Genomic DNA, 26,180 nt, shown 5'->3' with positions numbered 1-26,180 from the left:
GTATATCTGTACTACAGTAAGATGGCTACAGGGTTATACCTAATACCTTAATGCAACAGGACAGTTAAACAGACCTCATACTAAAACATATAGAATGTTTTTGATAAAAAAAATACTTTAAATGTACCAAAATGACTTTATAACTTAAATTTCACAAAATCACACCACAGTAAATTTGGTTTTAACATTTTTTTTTCTAATTGCCCATAAAATTGTTTATGCTACATGAAGTTAGAACAAAGCAATTGATACCATAATGTGATATTGAATCTTAATTTGATGAATATTCATTAACAGACCTTACTTTTTTACTATTTCGATTAATATCAATCTATTGCAGTAACAGTCTTCATTCATTTCAATCCTAAATATTGTTCACTTGTGACATAGACACTAAACAAACTGATATGTAAAAAACTGACAGACACTTCAATTTCATAATTTGTTCCACATAAACAATAATTCTTCAACAAGTACATATATCTCTAACATTTACACATATCTATATAACAAACACAGCTATTTATAATAGCTGACAATATCTACTGTGATCTTTTTAAGCTTGATCCCTGACCCCTATTTAAAGTGTTATTCAACTTCGTATTTTATAACACAAATGACCAGTCAGTTTGTTTCCAAAAAACTTCTGTGGTCTAATTAACCAATAAAATCCAAATAAAATAATTATAAATAAATAAAAAGAAATCAACAATACTTCAAATAAGGGATACACGATACTATCAATATACACATTTATAAATCTTGATGCCTTCATCACTTAATAATTTCCTAATATGTTTGTGGCTTTAAGAACTTAAGTCATTCTATACGTACCTAAGGATTAAATAAAATTCAAAAATAAAAACTATCTGCTTGACATGAATCTTTTGACTAAAATGTAAATAATTTCATTGCTCTTTTAATTCCAAAATTGTTCACTTATTTAATATCTTGCCCTTTCTGCTTAATATTGTGTATAGCATGTATAGTGTAAACACTTTGTTTGAACTTATGCTTTTTTTTATTGTTAAATGAACATGCTGAAAAAGATGTCATTGTTCTATGTTATTTCAATAAGCAATAATTGATTCAACACTTTAAAACTGGCCATGCCAAAAATTCAAAAAATAAAGATGGAAACATTTACAATATTTCAAATCTAAAGTATAACAGATTTTAAGTTTTGGGTCAACTATTTGGTATTAAAATTTCTGTGACAATGTGCTTGGCATATAGATTTTCACATTAATGAATGATGATTAAAATGTACACAAAACAAATCCTTCAAAGATTGAACAAATATAATTCTCATTTACTCCTCAGATCATCACAATATATCTCACAATAATGCTGCCATGTTACATGCCATTATATGCTGGCCCCTCACCACCCTGAGGACATACCCAATTAATGTTTTGACTAGGGTCCTTGATATCACAAGTTTTACAATGTATACAGTTCTGAGCATTTATTTGTAGTCTTTTTCCATTTCCATCTTCTGTTTCTACATATTCATATACACCTACAAATAAAAATAATAAATGTTGTTTAAACTAAGGTTTGATGGGAATGGTAATGAATGGTAATTATTTTCAATTTTTATGAATCTTTCAATTATTTTACACTTTTTTTTCCAGATCTAAATTCATTTGATTTGTAACTAAAACTAATAAAATACATGAGCTGTAAAAAGATCAGTACAATTAATTTCCAACTTTCCATAATATATTGTATATTTAACCTGCAAAAAAATCCTATTTTTTCTGAAATATCATATGTAGTAGTCTGCTGTTATCTGCCTGTTTGCAAATAAGAATATTTATTCTGTCTCCAAAGACCCAGCTGTTTTTGAGAATTAAAAACAGGGCAAACACCATAGATGGTAAAGTGGCAAATATTTCAGTGTCCATTAAGATTTGCATTTTGATGTGTAACTATTCTATTACATAGCTTGGGTAAACTAAATATTTATATTATAGTCAATCCATGTTTAATTCATACAAGAGTGTACAAGCTGAAATGTCTCACCTTCTTTTATAGTAAGTGATATTATGTTGATAGTCCTAAATAAAAAGCTTTACTATAACTGTCACACTTAACATTTACCAAGAAAACTTAACATTGACCAATGAACCATACGAAAAGGTCAGATGAACAATGCCAGGCAGACAGGAATAGCTAACAATTCTTCCATACAACAAATATAGTTGACCTATTGCATGTATTGCTAATAGATTTAAAAAAACAGACCAAAACACAATGAACCGTGAAAAGGAGGTCAAGGTCAAATAAAACTTTGGCAACGGACATATAGATCATAAAATATTACCATTCATCAAATATAGATGACCTATTGCATATGGAATTAGAAAAAACAAGAATGTGTCCATAGTACACCGATGCCCCACTCGCACTATCATTTTACATGTTCACTGGACCGTCAAATTGGGGTCAATACTTTAACATTAACTTTTGGCATTAAATTAGAAATATCATGTCATAGTTAACATGTGTACTAAGTTTCAAGTTGATTGGACTTCCACTTCATCAAAAACTACCTTGACCAAAAAATTTAACCTGAGCTTCACACTATCTTCACACTATCTTTTTCTTTGTTCAGTGGACCATGAAATTGGGGTCAATACTTTAATTTGGCATTAAAATTAGAAAGATCATATCATAGTTAACATGTGTACTAAGTTTCAAGTTGGTTGGACTTCAACTTCATCAAAAACTACCTTGACCAAAAACTTTAACCTGAGCTTCACACTATCTTTTTCTTTGTTCAGTGGACCATGAAATTGGGGTCAATACTTTAATTTGACATTAAAATTAGAAAGATCATATCATAGGGAACATGTGTACTAAGTTTCATATTGATTGGACTTCAACATCATCAAAAACTACCTCGACCAAAAACTTTAACCTGAAGCGGGACGAACGAACGAACGGACGAACGAATGGAGGCACAGACCAGAAAACATAATGCCCCTCTACTATGGTAGGTGGGGCATAAAAAGACATATTGCATATAGAACTAGAAAAAAACAAAAACTCAAAAACTCAACTTTAACCACTGAACCATGAAAATGAGGTCAAGGTCAGATGACATCTGCCAGCTAGACATGAACACCTTACAATCATTCAATACACCAAATATAGTAGACCTATTGCATACAGTATAAGAAAAACAGACCAAAACACAAAAACTTCACTTTGACCACTGAACCATGAAAATGAGTAAAGATCAGATGATACCTGTCATTTGAACATGTACACCTTACTGTCCTTCCATACACCAAATATACAAGACCTATTGCTTGTAGTATCTGAGTTATGGACTTGACCACCAAAACTTAACCTTGTTCACTGATCAATGAAATGAGGTCAAGGTCAAGTGAAAACTGTCTGGCAGGCATGAGGACCTTGCAAGGTACGCACATACGAAATATAGTTATCATATTACTTACAATAAGAGAGAATTTAACATTACAAAACTAGAGGCTCTAAAGAGCCTGTGTCGCTCACCTTGGTCTATGTGCATATTAAACAAAGGACACAAATGGATTCATGACAAAATTGTATTTTGGTGATGGTGATGTGTTTGAAGTTCTTACTTTACTGAATGATTTTGCTTCTTACAATTATATCTATCATGAACTTTGCCCATTAGTAACAGAGAACTATATTTGGTAAAAATTTACATAAATTTACCAAATTAATGAAAATTGTTAAGAATTGACTATAAAGGGCAATAACTCCTTAAGGGGTCAATTGACCATTTAGGTCATGTTGACTTATTTGTAGATCTTACTTTGCTGAACATTATTGCTGTTTACAGTTTATCGCTATCTATAATAGTATTCAAGATATTAGATAACCAAAAACGGCAAAATTTCTTTAAAATTACCAATTGGAGGGCAGCAACCCAACAACCAGTTGTCCAATTCATCTGAAAAATTCAGGGCAGATAGATATTGACTTGATTAACAATTTAACTTCATGCAGATTTGCTCTAGATGCTTTGGTTTCATAGTTATAAGCAAAAAACTGCATTTTACCCCTATGTTCTATTTTTAGCCGTGGCGGCCATCTTGGTTGAATGGCCAGGTCATCGGACACATTTTTCAAACTAGATACCCCAAAGATGATTGTGGCCTAGTAGTTTCAGTGGAGATTTTGTAAAAGATTACTTAGATTTATGAAAAATGGTTAAAGATTGACTATAAAGGGCAATAACTCCTAAAGGGGTCAACTGACCATTTTGGTCATGTTGACTTATTTGTAGATCTTACTTTGCTGAACATTATTGCTGTTTACAATTTATCTCTATCTATAATAATATTCAAGATAATAACCAAAAACAGCAAAATTTCCTCAAAATTACCAATTCAGGGGCAGCAACCCAACAACCGATTGACCGATTCATCTGAAAATTTCAGGGCAGATAGTTCTTGACCTGATAAACATTTTTATCCCATGTCAGATTTCCTCAAAATGCTTTGGTTTTTGAGTTATAAGCCAAAAACTGCATTTTACCCCTATGTTCTATTTTTAGCGGTGGCGGCCATCTTGGTTGGTTGACCAGGTCACGCCACACATTTTTTAAACTAGATACCCCAAAGATGATTGTGGCCAAGTTTGGATTAATTTGGCCAAGTAGTTTCAGAGGAGAAGATTTTTGTAAAAGATTACTTTAATTAACGAAAAATGGTTAAAAATTGACTATAAAGGGCAATAACTCCTAAACGGGTCAACTGACCATTTTGGTCATGTTGACTTATTTGTAGATCTTACTTTGCTGAACATTATTGCTGTTTACAGTTTATCTCTATCTATAATAATATTCAAGATAATAACCAAAAACAGCAAAATTTCCTCAAAATTACCAATTAAGGGGCAGCAACCCAACAACCGATTGACCGATTCATCTGAAAATTTTAGGGCAGATAGATCTTGACCTGATAAACATTTTTATCCCATGTCAGATTTCCTCAAAATGCTTTGGTTTTTAAGTTATAAGCCAAAAACTGCATTTTACCCCTTTGTTCTATTTTTAGCCGTGGCGGCCATCTTGGTTGGTTGACCAGGTCACGCCACACATTTTTTAAACTAGATACCCCAAAGATGATTGTGGCCAAGTTTGGATTAATTTGGCCAAGTAGTTTCAGAGGAGAAGATTTTTGTAAAAGATTACTTTAATTAACGAAAAATGGTTAAAAATTGACTATAAAGGGCAATAACTCCTAAACGGGTCAACTGACCATTTTGGTCATGTTGACTTATTTGTAGATCTTACTTTGCTGAACATTATTGCTGTTTACAGTTTATCTCTAACTATAATAATATTCAAGATAATAACCAAAAACAGCAAAATTTCTTCAAAATTACCAATTCAGGGGCAGCAACCCAACAACCGATTGACCGATTCATCTGAAAATTTCAGGGCAGATAGATCTTGACCTGATAAACATTTTTACCCCTTGTCAGATTTGCTCTAAATGCTTTGGTTTTTGAGTTATAAGCCAAAAACTGCATTTTACCCCTATGTTCTATTTTTAGCCGTGGCGGCCATCTTGGTTGGTTGACCGGGTCACGCCACACATTTTTTAAACTAGATACCCCAATGATGATTGTGGCCAAGTTTGGTTTGATTTGGCCCAGTAGTTTCAGAGGAGAAGATTTTTGTAAAAGCTAACGCCGGACGACGGACGACGGACGACGGTGACGGACGCCAAGTGATGAGAAAAGCTCACTTGGCCCTTTGGGCCAGGTGAGCTAAAAATCTTAACTTTTTTTCAAGTAGTCATTGAACCATGAAAATGAGGACATTGGACATGTGACTGATGGAAACTTTGTAACATGAGGCATTTATATACAAAGTATGAAGCATCCAGGTCTTCCAACTTCTAAAATAAAAACTTTTAAGAAGTGAGACATCGGATCACTATCCCTATGTCTAGCTTTCTGCAACTAAAGTCGCAGGCTCAACAAAAACACATAATCTTTTGAAGCTTGTGACTTCTGACTAAGGTTTCCACAAATAATATATTCATACCTGCAGGACAGAATCTTTGTTCTGGTCCATCGAACACAGCTAGGTTATGATTGACAGGTGTATCATCATTAAGTAGGGTAAGATGGGCAGGTTGATCATGGTCATGGTTTGTTCCTGTTAAAGCTACTGACTCCAATAAATCAAAGCTAAGTTGTCCATCTGGCTTAGGATAATCTATTGGCTTACATTCTGCTGCTGGCTTAAGTTTGGTATAATCAGCACCTGAAACACAGAATACAGTTATAATGTACTTTTATTAGTATTTATCATGAATAAAAGTAGATGTGGATTGTCAATAAGATAGCAAACCAACAACAATTAAAACTTTGGACACTGAGATGTGCCTCACTATAAGAGTTCCCATAAACTGACCTAATCACTTACTAATACATTGTTACTGCCATCCCTATCAAAGTTGCAGAAAAAAATTATGCCTTATTCAGGCCTTTTCTTACTTTGTCATGGCAACAAAACCCAAGACATTTATCAGGTAATCATACAGTTTTCAACAGTAGACAGATGTGCTATATGACATTTGTCCAGTTCTTAATCACCTCAAAATAGTACAATTATAGTTAGTAATGACTATAAGATATCTGCCAACAACATAAAATTTCAAAAATTATCAAAATAATTATCCGCCACATTCTGTATGTAAGTGGGTAACCTGTTATTCAGTTGTTGTTGTTTATTGCTGTGTATTTTATATCTTTTTCTTTCCTAATTTTGTATGTAAATCCGGCCATCAGGTTTTTTTGAATTATTGAAATTTGTCATTTCGGGACCTTTTGTAGCTGATTATGTGATATAGGTTTTATTAATTATTGAAGACCATGCAGTGTTTTTTGAGTCATTTGATTTGTTGTGGAGAGTTGTCTTATTGGCAATCATACCACATCTTCCTATTTTCATAATGCCATTTTATATAATAGAAGGCTAGGGATAGATTCAGACTTATTAATTTAATATAATCAAGTGTCAAGAAAAATATTGTGATCACACTGTTTCCCAAAATCAATCTCAGTATTTGTTTTATGAAATGACAAAATAATTTAAATGAATGAAAATAATACCTCCATGAGATAGTGTCCATGGTTCCTTTCCTCTGCCGAGAACATAGAAAAGACCTGTATACAGCACCCCTCCGTAAAGTCCTAACTTTGTGTTGAATGATGGTCTGACATTCCGTACTGCATGCAGTTCCTTCCATACCCAGCTGTCTCTTATCTTTTGTTCATACACATCAGGATCCAGACCTGTCAAAATAAAATCAAATAAATACCAGTAACGAAGAAATACAATCAAATAAAATACCAGTAAGGAATGTTAACACTGTTAAACTGAAATAAAATTGAGAATGGAAATGGGGAATGTGTCAAAGAGACAACAACCCGACCAAAATAAAAAAACACAACAGCAGAAGGTCACCAACAGGTCTTCAATGTAGCGAGAAATTCCCGCACCCGGAGGCGTCCTTCAGCTGGCCCCTAAACAAATATATACTAGTTCAGTGATAATGAACGCCATACTAATTTCCAAATTGTACACAAGAAACTAAAATTTAAATAATACAAGACTAACAAAGGCCAGAGGCTCCTGACTTGGGACAGGCGCAAAAATGCGGCGGGGTTAAACATGTTTGTGAGATCTCAACCCTCCCCCTATACCTCTAACCAGTGTAGAAAAGTAAAAGCATAACAATACGCACATTAAAATTCAGTTCAAGAGAAGTCCGAGTCTGATGTCAGAAGATGTAACCAAAGAAAATAAACAAAATGACAATAATACATAAATAACAACAGACTACTAGCAGTTAACTGACATGCCAGCTCCAGACTTCAATTAAACTGACTGAAAGATTATGATTTCATCATATGAACATCAGGCACAATCCTTCCCGTAAGGGGTTTAGTATCATACCATCATAACATATATGAGAAGAACATAACCCGTGTCATGCCAACAACTGTTTTTAGAATAAATGTGTTTAGTTCCGACGCAAAGACCTTATCAGTGACTCAATATTAACGCCAAAATATGCAATCTTTAATGACTTGACAACAGTATCGTAATTATATCCCTTCTTAATAAGTCTATTCAAAGGTTTTGTAAGTTTATGAGGTGAATACTGACACCTTTGTGCTTTATAAAGAATATTTCCATAAAAAATTGGATGTGAAATACCTGAACGTATAAAAAGTCTGCATGTTGAGCTATATTTACGAATGATGTCTTTATACCGATGATAAAATTTAGTAAATGTTTTGACTAGTTTGTGATATCGAAAACCCTGGTGTAATAATTTTTCAGTAATACATAAATTTCTCTCGTTAAAATCTAAAACATTGTTACATACACGAGCGAATCGTACAAGTTGAGATATATAAACACCGTAAGATGGTGACAAGGGAACGTCACCATCTAAAAACGGATAATTAACGATAGGAAATGAAAAATCATCCCTTTTATCATAAATTTTAGTATTCAGCTTTCCGTTAGTGATAAAGATATCAAGATCGAGGAAAGGGCAGTGGTCATTGTTAGTATTAGCTTTATTTAAAGTGAGTTCACCAGGATAAATTTCATTAATATACATACTGAAGTCGTCATTATTGAGAGCCAAAATATCATCCAAATATCTAAAAGTATTATTAAATTTGTTTATCAGATGTTGTTTTGATGGGTCTTTGCTTATTTTTGTCATAAATTGTAACTCGTAACAATACAAAAAGAGGTCCGCAATAAGTGGTGCACAGTTAGTCCCCATTGGAATTCCGATAATCTGACGATATACGGAATCCCCAAAGCGAACAAAAATGTTATCTAGTAAAAATTCAAGGGCATATATAGTATCAAAGCATGTCCAATTAACATAGTTTTTTTGTTTATTGCTACTAAAAAATGACCTAAAAGAGTTTGAACATATATATTCACATTCTGATTTTTTGAATGCCCATTTAATTAGATGTGTGAATTTTTTCTTAATGAGAATGTGAGGCAATGTGGTATACAGGGTAGAAAAATCAAAACTTTGAACAGATTCAAAATCACCAATATAAGCATGCAATTTATCAAGTACTTCCAAAGAGTTCTTGACACTCCAAAAGTAATTTATTCCACTATTTTCGAAGGCCTTATTTGAACAATTTATTATAAGGTTTTTAATTGTACCAAGTGTGCTGGTAAGAATAATAGACAATTTAGTAGTTGAACAATGGCTTGAAGACGAAATAAATCTATATTTGTAAGGGGTTTTGTGTAGCTTCGGAAGCCAATACATAGTTGGAACTTTCATTGTATTTGGCTCTGCTTGTAAAGCGGTGGCTAAAAGTTTATGTTTGTTACAGATTTCGTTTTCTGAAAATGGAGTCAGTTGGAATGTTGGTGAATTGGTGATTTCCTTTTTCAGAACCTCGATGTAAAATTTACGTCAAACAATAATAATATTATTAGCAGCTTTATCGGCCGGGACAAAAACAAATTCCTTGGCTAGTTCTTTTAGTTTATGTTTGATACGAGAAATAGGTTTATTGTGGTTATTGTTAATAGTAAAATGTTCTTTAAAATGTTGAATACGTATATCAACTATCTTCATTACTGAATTAAAAAAAGAGTCCAAAGATTTTTTGTCAGCTTTTTCCCGTTTTATCCATTTCATACAGTAAGTAAGGAGTGAGTCGTGGATGATATTACGACACTCATTCCAATTAATAATTGACGGGGGACGATATTTAGGTCCTTTACTGAGAAATGATTTTAACTCTCGGTCTTGAACGATGTTAAGATCTCCTGTTATAACATGGGAAATGGGTCCATAAATATATTCGGAATTACTGCAATTACATGAAGTAGGTGTATTTTCACTGATATTAACATCTTTACACAATTGACTATAATTAAACACAAATTTCCGGGTAGATTTCTTGTAAATATAACAAATAAGAGGTAGCTCAGTATTGTCAAAATATCCAGGAATTTGTTCTTTAACAGAATGGTCGTTAAATATACCGGCAATATTTACAAAATCAAAGCCTTTGTTGACATACTTAATTTTAATAAAATGTTTTTTATGATCATCAGGGCGATCAATTTTGGGAAATAATTTAGAATAACAATATGCCATAATAATTTGAACAATTTCATACTTAGGACTGCTATATGAAATTGTGTTGCAATCCTCCAAAATTTTATTTAACTTATTAACCGGTAACGAACAGAGTTTTGTTAACAGATAATGTCTGCCGTTGTTTTTTGAAATAGAAATAAGGTCCGAAATATTGGTATGATTGGCCCGAAATTTTCTTTGATTGCGATTTGTTCTACAACCGTGAGAACGGTTTTTACGAACAGTTTTAGAAACAATATCCAAAATGTTAACGGAATTGGTTCTAGATATATTACCAATTCCCATGATATTATCATTTAGACCGAGAGGGTAAACTGTCTGTAATTTTTTAATCCAATTTAATTCAATTATTTTCCGTGATCGTACAAACTTTGAATGCGATTCACCAGGCTGCTTATTTACTACTTCTAAAGGTTGAACTGCTAAATATTTAAAAGGATGGTTGTGCTTCTTAAGGTGTTGGTAAATGATACTTTTGAATTTATTAGGTCTTTTAAAACGATACAGATGTTCTTGAGTGCGCTTTGATAAATATCTTCCAGTTTCTCCTACGTACTGAATACCACATCCCGGTTTGTTTCATGTGAGTAAATAAATAATACTGTTTGTTTTTCAAGTAATATCAGTTTCAAAATTTAAAGAAAATGTGCGACCATTAAACGTGGACCTTACCGTATTGTTGGTGGAAAGACGGGGACATGTAAGTCATTTTTTGGCATGACACTTATCGATAGAAGGGTAACCACGATTTTTATTGTTAAAAATGTTAGCGATGGTAGTATTTTTAGATAACCGATTTTGAAAATTGAGACGTGTAGATACCCTTTGAACAAGTTTAGTATTTAGTATTTTTCCGTTTCTTAGTTTCATAATTGTTTTGTTAGTGAATCTTGATTACTTCCTTTATACATTTATCATTTTATGTATATTTGAAATTTGAAAATTCTTACATATGAACTACATCCTCTCTCAATGAACACTCATGTTATATTAATGATAGGCTGCAACATCATTTTGCCCCAAATTCATTATAAAAATTCAGGGATTTCTGCTTTGAACATGTTGTACCAAGAATAAAGTTCATTGACCTCGGTTTTTTTATTTGTAATCTATTAGATACCCCTTCAAGAATGTTTTGTCAGAATCATAAGAAAAACAGCATAGTTTATGTAAGCATCTGTATCTGCAAGAAAGGCGGTTTTTTTAGGTGTCCAAGTTTTTGCTCTTTTTTGCAGTGGTTATTGAAATATGATTTTTTTTGTTCTACCTCAAACCATGAAAACAGGCAAAAAAACAACAACAACAAATATCTTCAAAAGTAAGTCATACAGGTATATTTATCTTCTCATACATGTATTTCAATAATGCATAAAAGTGCTTGCTCTTCCTATCAGATGTTATCTTTCCAAACAACCAAACTATTAGATCAACATTTATTGTTAACAAAGTGTAAACGAACAAATATGCATACTAATTACCTGCTGTTGGTGAGTTTGATGCTAAACTTTCATTATTTAATGTTTCAAAGACAGCCTCTGCAGCCACCATTCCACTCTTCATTGCATTGTGTGTGCCTTTGATTTTAGGAACATTCATAAAGCCTGGACTACATCCTGCCAATATTCCTCCTGGGAATGTCAGCTTGGGGAGTGACTGAAAAAACAAAAGATGAAAAGTGTCATTCTAAAATTTTAATCAATGATTTTTTTACTACTCTTCTTTTGATGTTAAAAATATAATACGAGGCGGATTATCTGCTTAGTTTTGTCTTTATTTTTTTCATAGCCACATTTTTTACAGTTCTTATTTCACTTATTTTTTTAACAGGTGCAATAGACCAATCTCTAGCTGAAGTCATCTACAAAAATTTGAAAAAAGGTGATTTGATAAAATATTTTTTTTTGGAGAATGGTCTTAACAATAAAATTTTCCTTGTATTTGATCTTTAAATCAAGTTACTAATTTTTCAGCAATAAGTAAAACTCCTCTTTGTCTTAATATTACCTGAAAGCCTCCTTCATTTAGAGCCCTAGCACCGTAACCTATTCTCTTTCCACCTTTAAGTGTTTGTGCTATACATGGATGGTGTTTGTATCTTTGGAACTCTTTAAATGGACTAATGTATGGATTCTGGTAATCAAGGCCAACCTGTAATATCAACAAATAATAATTTGATAATGATAATCATCATGATCATACAGCTAACAGAATTTGCGTCTCTCATAGATGTGCTTTCCAAAAAATATGAGTGCTGTTCCCATCAAAACATACATGGTATCCAGGGAAGACATTTTGACAATAGGATAACCCACCAAAGAAGTAATCATAGAGCCCTTCAAACAAAATAACATCCATAATGTTAAATGTATGTTGCCTCCTGGGCCCTATACATGCTTATTACATAATATTTCTAACAGAAGTACCATATACATGTAGTGTAAAGCCCAACATTTAATTTATATAAAAAAGCAGGTAGAAAACTTCTCATTCATGCAAAAGAATTTCAGTTAGTTTTTTTACATTTTGTCAAACTATTTTCAAAGAATTGTGGATCAACAATCTGAAAGTTAGAAAAATGGGCAATTCCATGTATATGTTCCAGACCATATGAGTATTTGGACCGTACGCGTACGAGTATGGGCGGTATACGTATTCTCATACGGTCCAACCATACGCGTACGGTCGGACCGTATGAGTATACGCATACAGTCCACCATTACAAGCTGACCATACATGTTATCTGATCATATGGGTTAATTGAAACAACCTATATTTTTAGTTTTACAATTGTTATTGATAATTTATTACAATTAGATAGATGAAATGAACAAACTGACAATTGAAATTAGGTATTTGTTTAATTGTGTATCTGAATCCTATATTGGTACTCTTGCCCAAGGCCAAGGTGACACAATTCAAGTAACTTAATATTTTTAGCATTTTCATGTATGAAGTTCATGCATGTTTTTTTTTGCATTTGAATATTTTTTGGTAAAGTTGCTAAATATTCTAAAACAATTGAACTCCCACATTATGTTTACTTCAGATATCTTCAATTTCAGTCTTCATAATACAATTAATGTTTTACTGATAGACAGCCTTAATACAAGAGATAAACATATTTAATTAGCGTGAATTAAAAAAAAGTTCAGACCGTATGCGTACGGTCCAAATACTCATACGGTCTGGAACATATACACTAACAAATCATCACATTAAAAAGGCAAAATTCTGTTACTGTCTGCCATATTTATTTAACCACAGCAAGATATAACACTTTTTACCGATTTTTTAATTTGAAAATACGACCATCTCTTCTACTGTATTGACTAGATATATAGATAATATATCATAGTGATTTTATCCTGGCAGAGTGAGTAATAAAATCATAATCCTGACAGTGTCGCCCTCAGTTTTAACGGGGAGTCTAGGCACTCATCATTTTTACTATGGCATTTCAACAGTAAGAGAATGACATTTTATTGTGATATTATTTCAGTCTCCATGACAAAATAGTACAAGGAAATGACATTACATTAAGATGCTTTTTAATTTGTTATAAAATGATGATAGATGTGTTCAGTTGATAGTAATTTGCAGCTAAGAATTATAAAGATATATAACTAACCACCATTCCTAATGTGACCAGAGGTCCTTCATCTAAATGGTAAAGGAATGTACCACCATATGTATGGATGTCCTGAAAAATAACAAATAAAATCTTAACGATCATGTTAAACAGCATAATGCATTTGTTTCTTTTAACATTCAAAGTTGACCACTGCAATTAAAAAAGTATTTATTTCATTTTCAAAAATTATTTCTTTTGTTTGCCAACCTTTAGCTTTTTGTAAGCAAACGAATTTATATAGCAAGCATTTTTCACATATCCATCAACCTTATTTTCCTGTTTGGTAAAAAAAAATAATGTCCATATTCAAAAACACGAAATTTTCTATGGGTCAGAGTTATGAACATAACTTTAATATAATAATAAAATGGGAAGGATAACTTTCCTGAGTGGGACAAACACAAATTTGGTAGAAATTCATTTCTCTGATAACAGATTAATCAGAATTTCTCTCATCTCAACAAGTGTATTAAAATTATACAGCTTTCTGTTTGAATGTTCTAGATGGTCATTTAACAAGACAATTAAGTTTAGACATTAATAAGATTTACAGCTATTAGACAAAAGGTTCTAGTGTCAGTTTAGTGGCAAAATGGCAGGGTTTTATATACTTACAAAAGGCCATCCTATTGTATGCTCAACTCTTCCAGGTCTGTGCTTTTCTGGATCAATTTCCCATAATTCCTTTAAACCTATACCATATGACTGTGGTTCACAATCCTTTCTTAAATCAAATGTCTTATATAATTGTTTAGCTAATGCACCATGGCAACCTTCTCCAAATATTGTTATTTTGGCATGGAGCTCCATTCCTCTTTCAAATGTGTCCTGAAAAAAAAATGTTAAAAAACTATTTAAGTGAAAAAGCTTGATGTTGCCTATGTGGAACTATTAAGGCAATTACAATAAAAAATAAATTCAGTCATTAAATGCAAAGTTAATAGACAGATTTTGGAGAAAGTGTTTATATAGGACTGATTTGGTCGTCTCCTATATAGAAAATTGTAGTTAACTTTTTCAGTGATGTGGGTGTATTTTAGACAGTTTTCCTATGTTGCTTGAGGAAAGAAGAAATCTCCATGTTAAATGTTGACTGTTGTAAAAGTGTTTAAAGTTGATCATATGTTTATTGTGAGCTGAGGAGATAAATATTTGAAAGCTGTGTACATTTTCATCAGTAAAGAATTTAGCAGCGATAGTCATTGGACTAAGAAGAATAACTCAAAACTAAATAGGCAAAACTGTATGTTTTTACACCTATTTGTGTTTGTTTAGCTCTGTGTTATAGGCAACCACAATATATACATGATATAGGTATACAAAGATATTTCATATATTATTGCTAAATAAGAGATAAAAGTTAATACTAAAATATTTTATGAAGGTGTGAAAAAAAGTAAAATCACAAAAATACTGAACTGAAGGAAAAATCAATTCGAAAAATCAATAATCACATGGCAAAATCAAATAACAACAAAACGCATCAAAAATGACTAGACAAGAACGGTCATATTCCTGACTTGGTACAGGCATTTTCAAAATTTTGATAACAGTCTCATCAAATTCCATTGTTACTATTAATAGACAATATATGTAACAATACATGCTCCAATTTTATTCCTTACGAGATGTGTTTACCTTAGGTGATCCATCTTTATATATTCCTACATCATTAGTTGCTATTCCTTTAACACTACCGTCTTCATGAAATAATACCTGAAAATTCAGAAAAAAGTTTCTTTTAGATAAACCACTTTACAAATAATAATAATAATAATAATAATAAATACAATATTAATAGAGCGCATTATATAATAACAAAAATTACTCTAAGCGCTTCACATTTGAAAATATTTAAAATACAAAAAATACATAAACATACATTACAAAGCACTATCTTAAAAGAATCAAACAAGCATATAAACATTTAAAAGATACTTAAAAAAAGAAAAAAAAAGAAATAAAAGAAATGAAAAATGCATGTACCCTAAAATATATACAAATCTGCCTTAAACTAATGCAGTCAATTAAAATTATATAACATCTACAAGAAATCCTTAAAAGCAGTCCGAAATAAATGTAGCTAGATAATAATAAATTCAAAAGATATTGCTTTGATGAGAATTTTTATAAAGTAAAAATATTTCTTTAGTAATAAAATACTGTGGATTCCAATTTTCATTGATTTTATTATTCAGCAAAGTATACATTTTCAAGAGCTTTTAAAAAACTTTGACTAAACCCATAAAATCAAATAACCAGAATGCAATATTTCCTCTATCTAACAAAACTTGGTACCCATCAAAATATGTGAATTCACAGTAATGTCAAATAATGTAGCATAATAAACCTTTGTAAACATGCTCAAGTCCCAAGCTTGTAAAACATTGTAAATTGAGGCACTTGTTTATAAACCTTCAAATAGCTTTCAATAAAGGTCAGGAGCCTCTGGCCTTTGTTAGTCTTGTATGATTTTTAATTTTAGTTTCTTGTGTATAATTCAGAGTTAAGTATGACATCCATTATCACTGTACTAGTATACATATTTTTTAGGGACCAGCTGAAGGACACCTATGGTGTGGGAATTCTCGCTACATTGAAGACCCATTGGTGGCCTTCGGCTGTGGTCTGCTCTATGGTCGGGTTGTTGTCGCTTTGACACATTCACCATTTCCTTTCTCAATTTTATTCAACAATGGTTTAACCCTTTTTTAATTATTATTCATTTCTGACCTACTTTTAGTGTTTTCATGTTAAGAGCCACATTTATGGTTTGTATATCGCATGATAACCTGTTATTGTTTCCAGGCTACTACATAATGAATCTTAAAAAAAAAACAGAAACATATTCATGTTTATAATCAAATGATTTATGTTTAAAAAGACAATAAATTGAATGATTTTGCATTTCAAATTTCAGTCAAGTTGTTTTATACTAAAAAGTTTAACACAGGTTCTCAGCATCTCTTTCTTACAAAAAGTAAAAGAATTTGAAACAACAATCGAACTGTCAATAAATATATTGTGTTTATACCTCACTGGCAGCATAACCGGGATATATCTCTACACCAAGTTCCTCGGCCTGCTGTCCTAACCATCGTACAACATTACCCAGACCTACTACATAATTACCATGGTATACATACCTCACTAGCAGCATAACCGGGATATATCTCTACACCAAGTTCCTCTGCCTGCTGTCCTAACCATCGTACAACATTACCCAGACGTACTACATAGTTACCATGGTTATTCATTGGCATACCTAAAATATACATACTTTGTAAAATAGCTTACCGGTATCACAATCATATTAACAACATGTTTGGATGGTGTTGATGCTTGTATTCATGGATAAGATACATACTATTACTCATGTTACTAATTCTTTAATTTTTTATGTTGTGTTTTGTGAACTATTGTTTGTCTATAGGTCTTTTCTATTTGACTTTTGCTCCTCTGGTATCTTTCACCTCTCTTTAAATGCATTATATTCTAAATGAAATGTCTGATCAATTCAAAAATTCAAACAAAAACACCAGTCATAATTTATAATATTCATCGATTAGGTTATTGATTACTGAGCATACAGTATTTAAACATTGACATTACCATAGTATCAGTTCACAATTGACGCTATGAAAATGTACAAGCAAGAAGAGTCTTGACAGATTTAAAATGTATGTTGCTTTCTTTCAGTTTCATTAAAATGGAGAAAACATTAATGTATCTTAAGCTCTGATGGCATCAATTGCTAATTTGATCCTCACAAATACCTGTTTACTGGCTCCACTAACATGTCGCCAGTAAACTTAATTTGTGACCATCAAAACACCTAATGATGCTGCTGGAGCATCAATTACAATACAGTTATCTCCTAATACAAAAACTGGATTCAGTGAACACACAATATTTCAACAGCTGATGACTTTAAATAAGATATAAGGCCTAAGAACCCTGCTATTTTATTTAAGAAGAAAAATCCTTACCAACAATTTTATGTTGACCCATTGTACTGTGAAGCTGTTGAATTATGAATACAGACAGTATGGTAAAGTTATACCAAGTTATCAATGGTTTTGACATTTTTTTTTTATAATGCAGATGGACTTGCTTCTTCAATAAAATAAATTCACAATATATTTGATGACATTACAACCTCTTATAAGTTAATTCTTGACCTAAGAAAGGATATGAAAAGGTTGCAATAGAGTCTCTTAACCATTTAATTCTAAAACATTAATATTATGAACAAGAATGTGCCTATAGTACACCTCTGCCCCGATTGCACTATCATTTTCTATGATTAGTGGACCCTGTAATTGGGGTAATAACTATAAATTGGCATTAAAATTAAAAAGATGATATCATAGGAAATATGTATACTTAGTTTCAAGTTGATTGGACTTCCACTTCATCCAAAACTACCTTGACCAAAAACTTTAACCTGAAACTTGCACCATCATTTACCATGTTCAGTAGACCATGAAATTGGGGTCAAAACTCTAATTTTGCATTAAAATTAGAAAAATCACATCATAGGGAACATGTGTACTAAGTTTCAAGTTGATTGGACTTCAACTTCATCAAAAACTACCTTGACCAAAAACTTTAACCTGAGGACGGATGAACAAACGAATGGACAGTCACACAGACCAGAAAACATAATGCCCCTCTTCTATTGTACGTGAGGCATAATTAAATCATGTCTTCTGTATATTTACCTGGGAATACTGGAATAGGTATTGTTTTATTTTCTGTTAAGAAATAAAATTTATCTTCTGTAACTGGTGTCTTTAAGGGTGCCTACAAAAATATCAATCATGTCAATATGCTTCACTAAATTATCAATAACAATAGAATTCAGGTTTCTACCTCAAACTATTGTTAGGCCTTCGACATTGAGCCAAACTTATATTTCAAATTAAGCCATAAAAGGCCTGGAAATTACAAATGTAAAATAATTTGAACAAGAAAACAAATGACCAGATAATTGATGCACAGGACAATTTAAAAAATGCAAACATGATGTACAGTATCAAACGACAACCACTGAATATTTTCACAACAAATACCAAAATTTACTCGAGTATTAAAATAAAAGACTTCCTTTAAAAATCATAATTCAAAGTCTTTTTCAAGCAACAGGCTTTGCTTGATTTACAAATCTTATATCAATTAAGAAATATATAATTTTACAAAATATTCTTTCACAAAAATAAATTATTTCCCCTTATTAAGCATACACCTTTTATTGTAATCTAAGAACATAAAACTCCTTTTCTACTAAAACTATTCCATTTTATTAACCAATCATTTGCATTAATTTTCGACTTTTATCTAATTAAGAAAATAACTTATATATATATACATGTATACTACATGTATCTTCATTTTAAGTCAATGTATTTAAAAAAAAAACAACATATCCTTTAACTAAAGAATTATGATTTTTTAAAACAATAACAAGCAATTTTCAAAACATAAAAAGATAAAAGAAGTATTAATGTTTAACAATTTTGTTGATTATTATATTCATTAAAAGGTATCATAATTATCTGGCTTCTTAGTTAGTACTTACTCCTTTTTCTTTCCAGTCAGGAAATAGTTCATCAAGAGCTGTTGGTTCTATACATGCTCCAGATAGTGTATGACCTCCTGAAAATGTATGCACAAAACAACATAAATGATATATACAAATTCATGCGTTCAGACATAAAACCAAAACAATAGTGTGTTAAATGTGTCAGGACTCCTTCCAAAACTACATTAATAAGACTTTTTCATGTGATATATAGTTCTAATTTAATAAATTAACACACATTTTTTTCTTAAATAGACTATCTCATAATACTTACCTATTTCAGGAGCTTTTTCAACTAGGCAAACCCTGAGTTCTTTTTCTTGTTCATTTGCCAACTGCTTCAGACGACAAGCAGCAGACAGGCCTGCTGGACCGCCTCCAACAATCACAACATCCGCAACATCTTCATATCGTGTCATGTCTATATCTATTTAACAAATGGTCAAAAATTAAATTTATTTATGTGAAATTATATCTTAATAATTTCTTGTGGCAGCCTTCACAAAGAGGGATTTCAAAATATATTAGAAATCTGTCCATGTATGTTGATGAAAAATATTGATTTTCTAATTACAGAAGGTGTAAAAAGATGAAAAAATGTCAAATGTCCTAGGCCTGAGCTTAATCTAGAAAACAATTGAAAAATATTTGGTCTTATGCATCTCAAATATTTGTGTGTGATCAATTTAACATGAAATGTACATGTTAATGTAATTATTATATATTGTATCAAGTCATGAAAGTGTAGGATCAACATGAATCTTTGTTTTGTTCACAGGGACATTTTCTGTAACATGTTTAAACCAATGAATAAGAGAAACATAGAAAATGCATCTCACAAGATTTCTTCTGTCATAATTTTTTTTTTTTAATTGTAATGTTTTACAGGCTTTTTTTGGGTCATTTGTGAATTGGGTGCTGAGAACATATATTTGATAGACTAATATCATAAGGACATGCACATTGTATATGTTGTACAAAATGTTGTATACAACTGAATGCAGGGATGGCAAAGTATTACCCGCCTGGGAATTCCCAGGTGGGAAAACCCGGGTTTTCCCGGGCTGGGCAATACTCTCAGAAATTGGTAATAGTGGGCAATACTGGGCAATAAGTTTTCTATGCTTATTTTAACACTAAATAGTAAAGACTTGGTACAGTTTCATAGTATAACAGCTAAATATATACTTTTTATACAGATAACCATTGACAGTCATTTCTAGAAGATTGAAATGTCCATTTCATTCTCTCTCTATTAATTCTATAAGTAGGCAGAACAGAAGATTTGTACATTAAAAGATACCTTTTTAATTACCAAGCATTGTTTTAATAATCCAAACATTCAAAACATGCATTTTATTGCAGTGTTTAAGTGACTCGTTACGGTAATTTTATTTGTCATACATTCATATTGCTAAATAAACACCCTAAGGGGTCATGCCAATAAAACTTATAGAATTATAAGGGCTGATTATTGTTATATAAACAAATCTGTGTTCTAATCTGAATAATTACTAATAAGCTTAGTCATGTTAGTGACATTATCTAAATGAAATTTTCTTACAAGTAATTGTTAATTCTTAAAAGGAGTTATATTTATTTGAAGAAAAATAAATTTTTTGCTTTACATTTACAGTTTCCCCATCTAGACAAAGGCTAGTAAAACAAAATAGAGTATAAATGTCTTATTAAATGTATTACATTTGTGTTTATCACTGAACCCTTTTTAAAATTCAGACAAGTATTTTATATTACCCAGTATTGCCCAGTATTACCCACTAAAACCCAGTAAAACCCGGGTTTTCCCAGTATTTCCCACTGGGCTGGGCAATACTCATAAAACCCGGGTTTTTGCCAACCCTGACTGAATGTACCGGAGTCCTTTGTGTTGACAGCAAGCTTGGACCTCTAAAATAACCTGTCCCAAAAAGAGCACTTTTGCAGAAAATTTGATTTATTTAAGCTAGATATTTTTGTTATTATAATAAATCTTCAGCACATGTCTGATGAGTGTCATAGTTCCAATGTATAACATGTATTATTTTTCTGTCCGTCATTTACATTACTTTTGAAACTTTGAAATTTTTGAAATAGTATATGTTTAAAATAAAATATTTCAAATTCAATAAATCAATCTTTAGCATGCTATGAGAAAAGATTTATTCAGAGAAGCCATTTTGATTAAAAAAATCCCCAGTCCAATCAATTTAATTAAGGTCATGTTTCAAGCATGATTTTTGTGCTCAGAGCACTGAGCAAAGTTTTATGCCTTCAAGGTCAGCATGCTCGAAACATGAAATCCAGCAATTTGATTGGTTGATTTTTCGAGTCTGAGTAAAAAAATCATGCTCGAAAGTTTTATGACCGTGATGCCTGAAGCTGGCATGCCACTGTCAGTAACTGAGCTCTTTACTAATTTATGTATCATTGTAATTTTGCTTTGATTTTTCTGTAACCTACATTTTATAGTCTGACATATGAGACTCAGACTTCTTTAAAACTCAATTTAACTGTGCATCTTGATGTATATTTGTTTGAATCAAGTTAATCAATGTTTATACTACATTGGCTTTAGATCTAACAAAGTATGTTCAACCCTATCAGATTTTTGCACCTGTCCCAAGAGAGGAGACATGAACTTTATAAGACTTCTTTCTTATTTTTTTTTAATTTGGTTCATTTTTCATGTTTGTATGTTGAAGAGTTTAATGTAGCATACATTTTTGCTGAACTAGACTCAGCTGTCCCCTCAACAAAAGTGTGTACTAGACTAGTACACAATTTTGTTGAGGGGACAGCTGAAGCCCCCTAAGGGTATAGTATTTTCTCTATGTGTTGAAGAGCAATTGGTGGGCTTGGGCTTTTTTCTACTTTTTGGTCTGGTTGTTCATTGTTGTTGTCTCTTTAACACATTCCCTGACTCCAAGCTCAATTTCATAATTGCTTTAACAGTCAAGTCTTCTTACAATGTTGTAGATTCGTCAACCTACCTTTCCATCTTGGATCTTGTTCTCTAGGATGTATAGTATAATGGGTTGTTATCTTTGTTGAATACAGTCTGCCATATTTACAGTGGGACAGGAAATGTGTCACTGAAACAAAAATATTATTTAATACATGTATTCATGATACATGTGATATTGTAGAATAAAAAGAATAATACATTGTACATTAAATTAATTATATACATTGTATATACAAATGTAAATGCGTTGTCATGTGTTCTGATTATGATTTGTAAAAGTAAGTTCCTTGATACATATGTTGATGACCTGAGTATTGTACAGGGTATTTAATTGATTGTACCACCAGCATGACCAATAACCATGTAATTACCAGTGTGGAACAGTGTATCTATTGAACCTTTTACGTACCATATTCCCTTTTTACCTTGCAGCTTAACTTTTAAATGACAAACAGGTTATGCAGGTTGCTCAAGTTTTTTTCGAAATGGTAAAAGGATGTATGTCTAAATAACAGGATATTTAAAACAACAAAAATCAATTGTCAAACTAAGCACACATTATCCTTTGTTCATATTGTTAGTCTTGTATGATTTTTAATTTTAGTTTCTTCTGTATAATTTAATTTGGAGTTTAGTATGACGTCCATTATCACTGTACCAGTATACATATTTTTTAAGGGGCCAGCTAAAGGACACCTACGGGTACGGCAGTTTCTCGCCACATTGAAGACCCATTGGTGGCCTTTGGCTGTTGCCTGCTCTATGGTCGGGTTGTTGTTGCTTCGACAAATTCCCTATTTCCTTTCTTAATGTCATGAATGTTATCACGGCCATTCCCAATAGAAATTAGCACTTTCTTTAAAACAGATTGAGCCTCTCGAAGACATTATATGGGGACAAAAAAAATAATAAAATCAATCTGCTTATGAACTCAAAATCATTAACTTTTTATTTTTAAACTTTTTTATCTTCCCGCATTTACACAGAAATCTCTTCTTTTTCCAGTCTCTTTTGTCATGAGAGTAGACTATGAGTAAAACATATATTTATTAGTCTAGTAATATATAGGAATGAGCACAAAACCATCTCATTTTATACATTCTTTGATATATATGAAAATAGTTTTCTGATGATAGCGTTTTTTTGTTTACATTGAAAATGAGGTATAAATGACTAAAATGACATCACAACTCAAATCCTTAACAACAGGAACTTCATCACAAAAGTTATGGTATTTCTGTTTCTATTTTAACACTCTTGCTGTTGGAGGGACACATACAGTGTATGTCCATGGATAAATTTAGGCAAGCTTCTCATCAAGGCTGTAAATCTTTGAATTAAAAATTAAAACTGAAGATTAAACAGTGCTATGATTTACTACAATGGGTCCCAAATGTTACGGTCATTATTTCATGACATTATATATCGAATTACATCATTGTTTGGCAAGTTATGTCACAGATGTTGAGCTGTCATATTTTCTAACATATGAAATGCAACCTTTAAAAAAAATTTGATACATTGTGAAACTTTGTCCCCTTTCAAAGGTAACTCCTGTCTCATTCAAAAAGAACAGGTTATGCTTTCATGTTAATTTGATTGACTGGTCTATTATAAACTAACACTGTTTTATAGCTATAAAAATGTTTTATATAACTCCTAAAATGACTCAATATGGTGGTTCTGTATCGAAATAACAATGTACTTGAAATACAGACATAAGTTAGTATTCCCTGATTTTACTTGTCAACAGTATTGATGGGAGAATATTTTTATTTTATTTTTTCTCAAAATGCCAACACAGCTATTCAACAAATGAACTTTGGACTCGACGTTACGCAAGGACAAAACGAAAAAAATAAGCGAAACATAATTATTTATGAGATTTAGACCAACATCATTAATTCAGAAGATGTATACGTCTGTATGCTATTGTTGAATTCTGAAATGTAATAAATTTTAGCCCTATTTTCTTATCTTTTCGATTAAATACCTGTTTTATAACCGCATCTCATGAGCGTAGCCATTGCTTGTTTGAAAACAAAACGAAATACGACATATGTCGTAAAATGATCGGTTATGAGTGAAATAAAACATTCATTGAGATCAAGTAACCTTATATTATAAATCAACACACCTACGAGAAACTTAGTTAGACTGTTATCATAATCAGATATTTTTCCATATATTATAATTGTCGTAAAACACATTACTGGTTAGCTTTCCAAAAAGCTGACCAGCCTTCTATGTTATATGAAATCGAACTTCTGCCGATCAAGGCACACCTCCATTTAGGTTGAGTTCAGATTTTTTTATAAATTTAATGTAACTATATAACAAGTTTACATACTTCAATGAAAAGGGGGGTTAAAATATGCATAACAAATCTAATTATATTTTTTGTCATGAACAATTCAGTACACTTACGATCACTATTAGTTGTGAGTTTTTTGTTTGTTTGTAAAACCGCCGACTCTAGGATCTTTAAGATCCTCAATCTGAGCTAAACAGTTAAAAAGTCAAACGGATCAGACTCATCTCCAAAAGATATAATTTTCTCATCTCCATGATATCTTGCATTTCAAGATCAGACCTTCATTATTGTCTGATTCTGTTTGATTTTGATTTTCATCTGACACTGTGTGAATTTATGCACATTAGATTTCTGCATATAAGACTTGGATTTTTTTTATTGTAGGCATTCTTCACCATCTCAACTGTTTCAGTTTCGAACAAAATCTGAAGTTAAGGTTATATTTTTATAGCTGTCCAAACCGTCTTGATAAAATTGATTCAAGCCCATTTGATAACAATTCTTCCACCATGATTCTTGACTGGTTATTTTTTCAAGGTTTTTTTATTAGCCTAATATTTGAAAGAAATTTGTGCAATATTGTGAGATATTATTATATCTATAAATATGGATGAAGAACAGCAAAGGTAATGTAACGCAGGGACGTATATAGGTCCTTGTGTAACGTGAAAATAAAAAAAAGATAACGTTGAGTATTTTATTATTTATATATATGATTTGGTATTCAGGTCGTCCATACATTTAACCAAGACATTTCTGTTAGAAATAGTAAGGGAAATCTACTAGTTTATTCTCCGAAACTAAATAAATGAATTAATTTAGTCAAACAATTTAAAGAGTGCTTTAATTTTTTTTCTGATATTAATTTGAATATTTGTTAGAAGACATCAAAATGACGAATCAGATATACAGTTTCGTTTTATCGAGATAACGATATATTTTAATCGAGATCTGGATATATTTAACCGGGAGAACGATTTAATTATCCGAGATCTCGTTTCAATAAATCGAGATCCCGATATAACAGTTTCGTTTTATCGAGATAACGATATAAGAATCCGAGATCCCAATATAACAGTTTCGTTTTATCGAGATAACGATATAATAATCCGAGATCTCGATATGATAAATCGAGATAACGATATAATTATCCGATATCACGATTTGATAAATCGAGATAACGATAGAATAATGCGAGATATCGATATAACAGTTTCGTTTTATCGAGATAACGATAGAATAAATCGAGATAACGATATAATAGTCCGAGATCACGATTTGATAAATCGAGATAACGATAGAGTAATCCGAGATCGCGATATAACAATTTTGTTTTATCGAGATAACGATATATTTTTTCATCGAGATCTCGGTAAAACGGTAATATTTAATCGTGATCTCGAATTAAAAAAATATTTCCTATTTTTTTTGTGTGTCCCCTTACGGCTTCCGTAGCTTCCGTATACGTGATAGAAAAAACTATATCTATTGAGTTTGGTTTA

General features: G+C 31.6%; 1 protein-coding gene across 1 annotated transcript; it reads right to left on the bottom strand.

Annotated features, from left to right (window-relative positions):
- On the bottom strand, positions 1–24,471 carry LOC134696115 (electron transfer flavoprotein-ubiquinone oxidoreductase, mitochondrial-like). The gene is made up of 14 exons (XM_063557735.1): positions 24,358–24,471; positions 22,390–22,491; positions 19,674–19,826; positions 19,397–19,473; positions 18,540–18,621; positions 16,962–17,080; positions 15,454–15,531; positions 14,431–14,643; positions 13,813–13,884; positions 12,189–12,332; positions 11,663–11,837; positions 7,132–7,314; positions 6,059–6,280; positions 1–1,522 (listed from the first exon to the last, which is right to left on the bottom strand). Exons 1-14 carry the CDS (start codon positions 24,389–24,391, stop codon positions 1,359–1,361), a joined length of 1,818 nt encoding a protein of 605 aa, XP_063413805.1. The 5' UTR covers positions 24,392–24,471; the 3' UTR covers positions 1–1,358.
- Positions 24,472–26,180: the final 1,709 nt, after the last annotated feature.

The sequence above is a fragment of the Mytilus trossulus genome, chromosome 14 (assembly GCF_036588685.1).
Source record: "Mytilus trossulus isolate FHL-02 chromosome 14, PNRI_Mtr1.1.1.hap1, whole genome shotgun sequence".
Lineage (NCBI taxonomy): Eukaryota > Metazoa > Mollusca > Bivalvia > Mytilida > Mytilidae > Mytilus > Mytilus trossulus.
The sequence above is the reverse complement of the archived record's forward strand: the minus strand, read 5'-3'. Positions and strand labels throughout refer to the sequence as shown.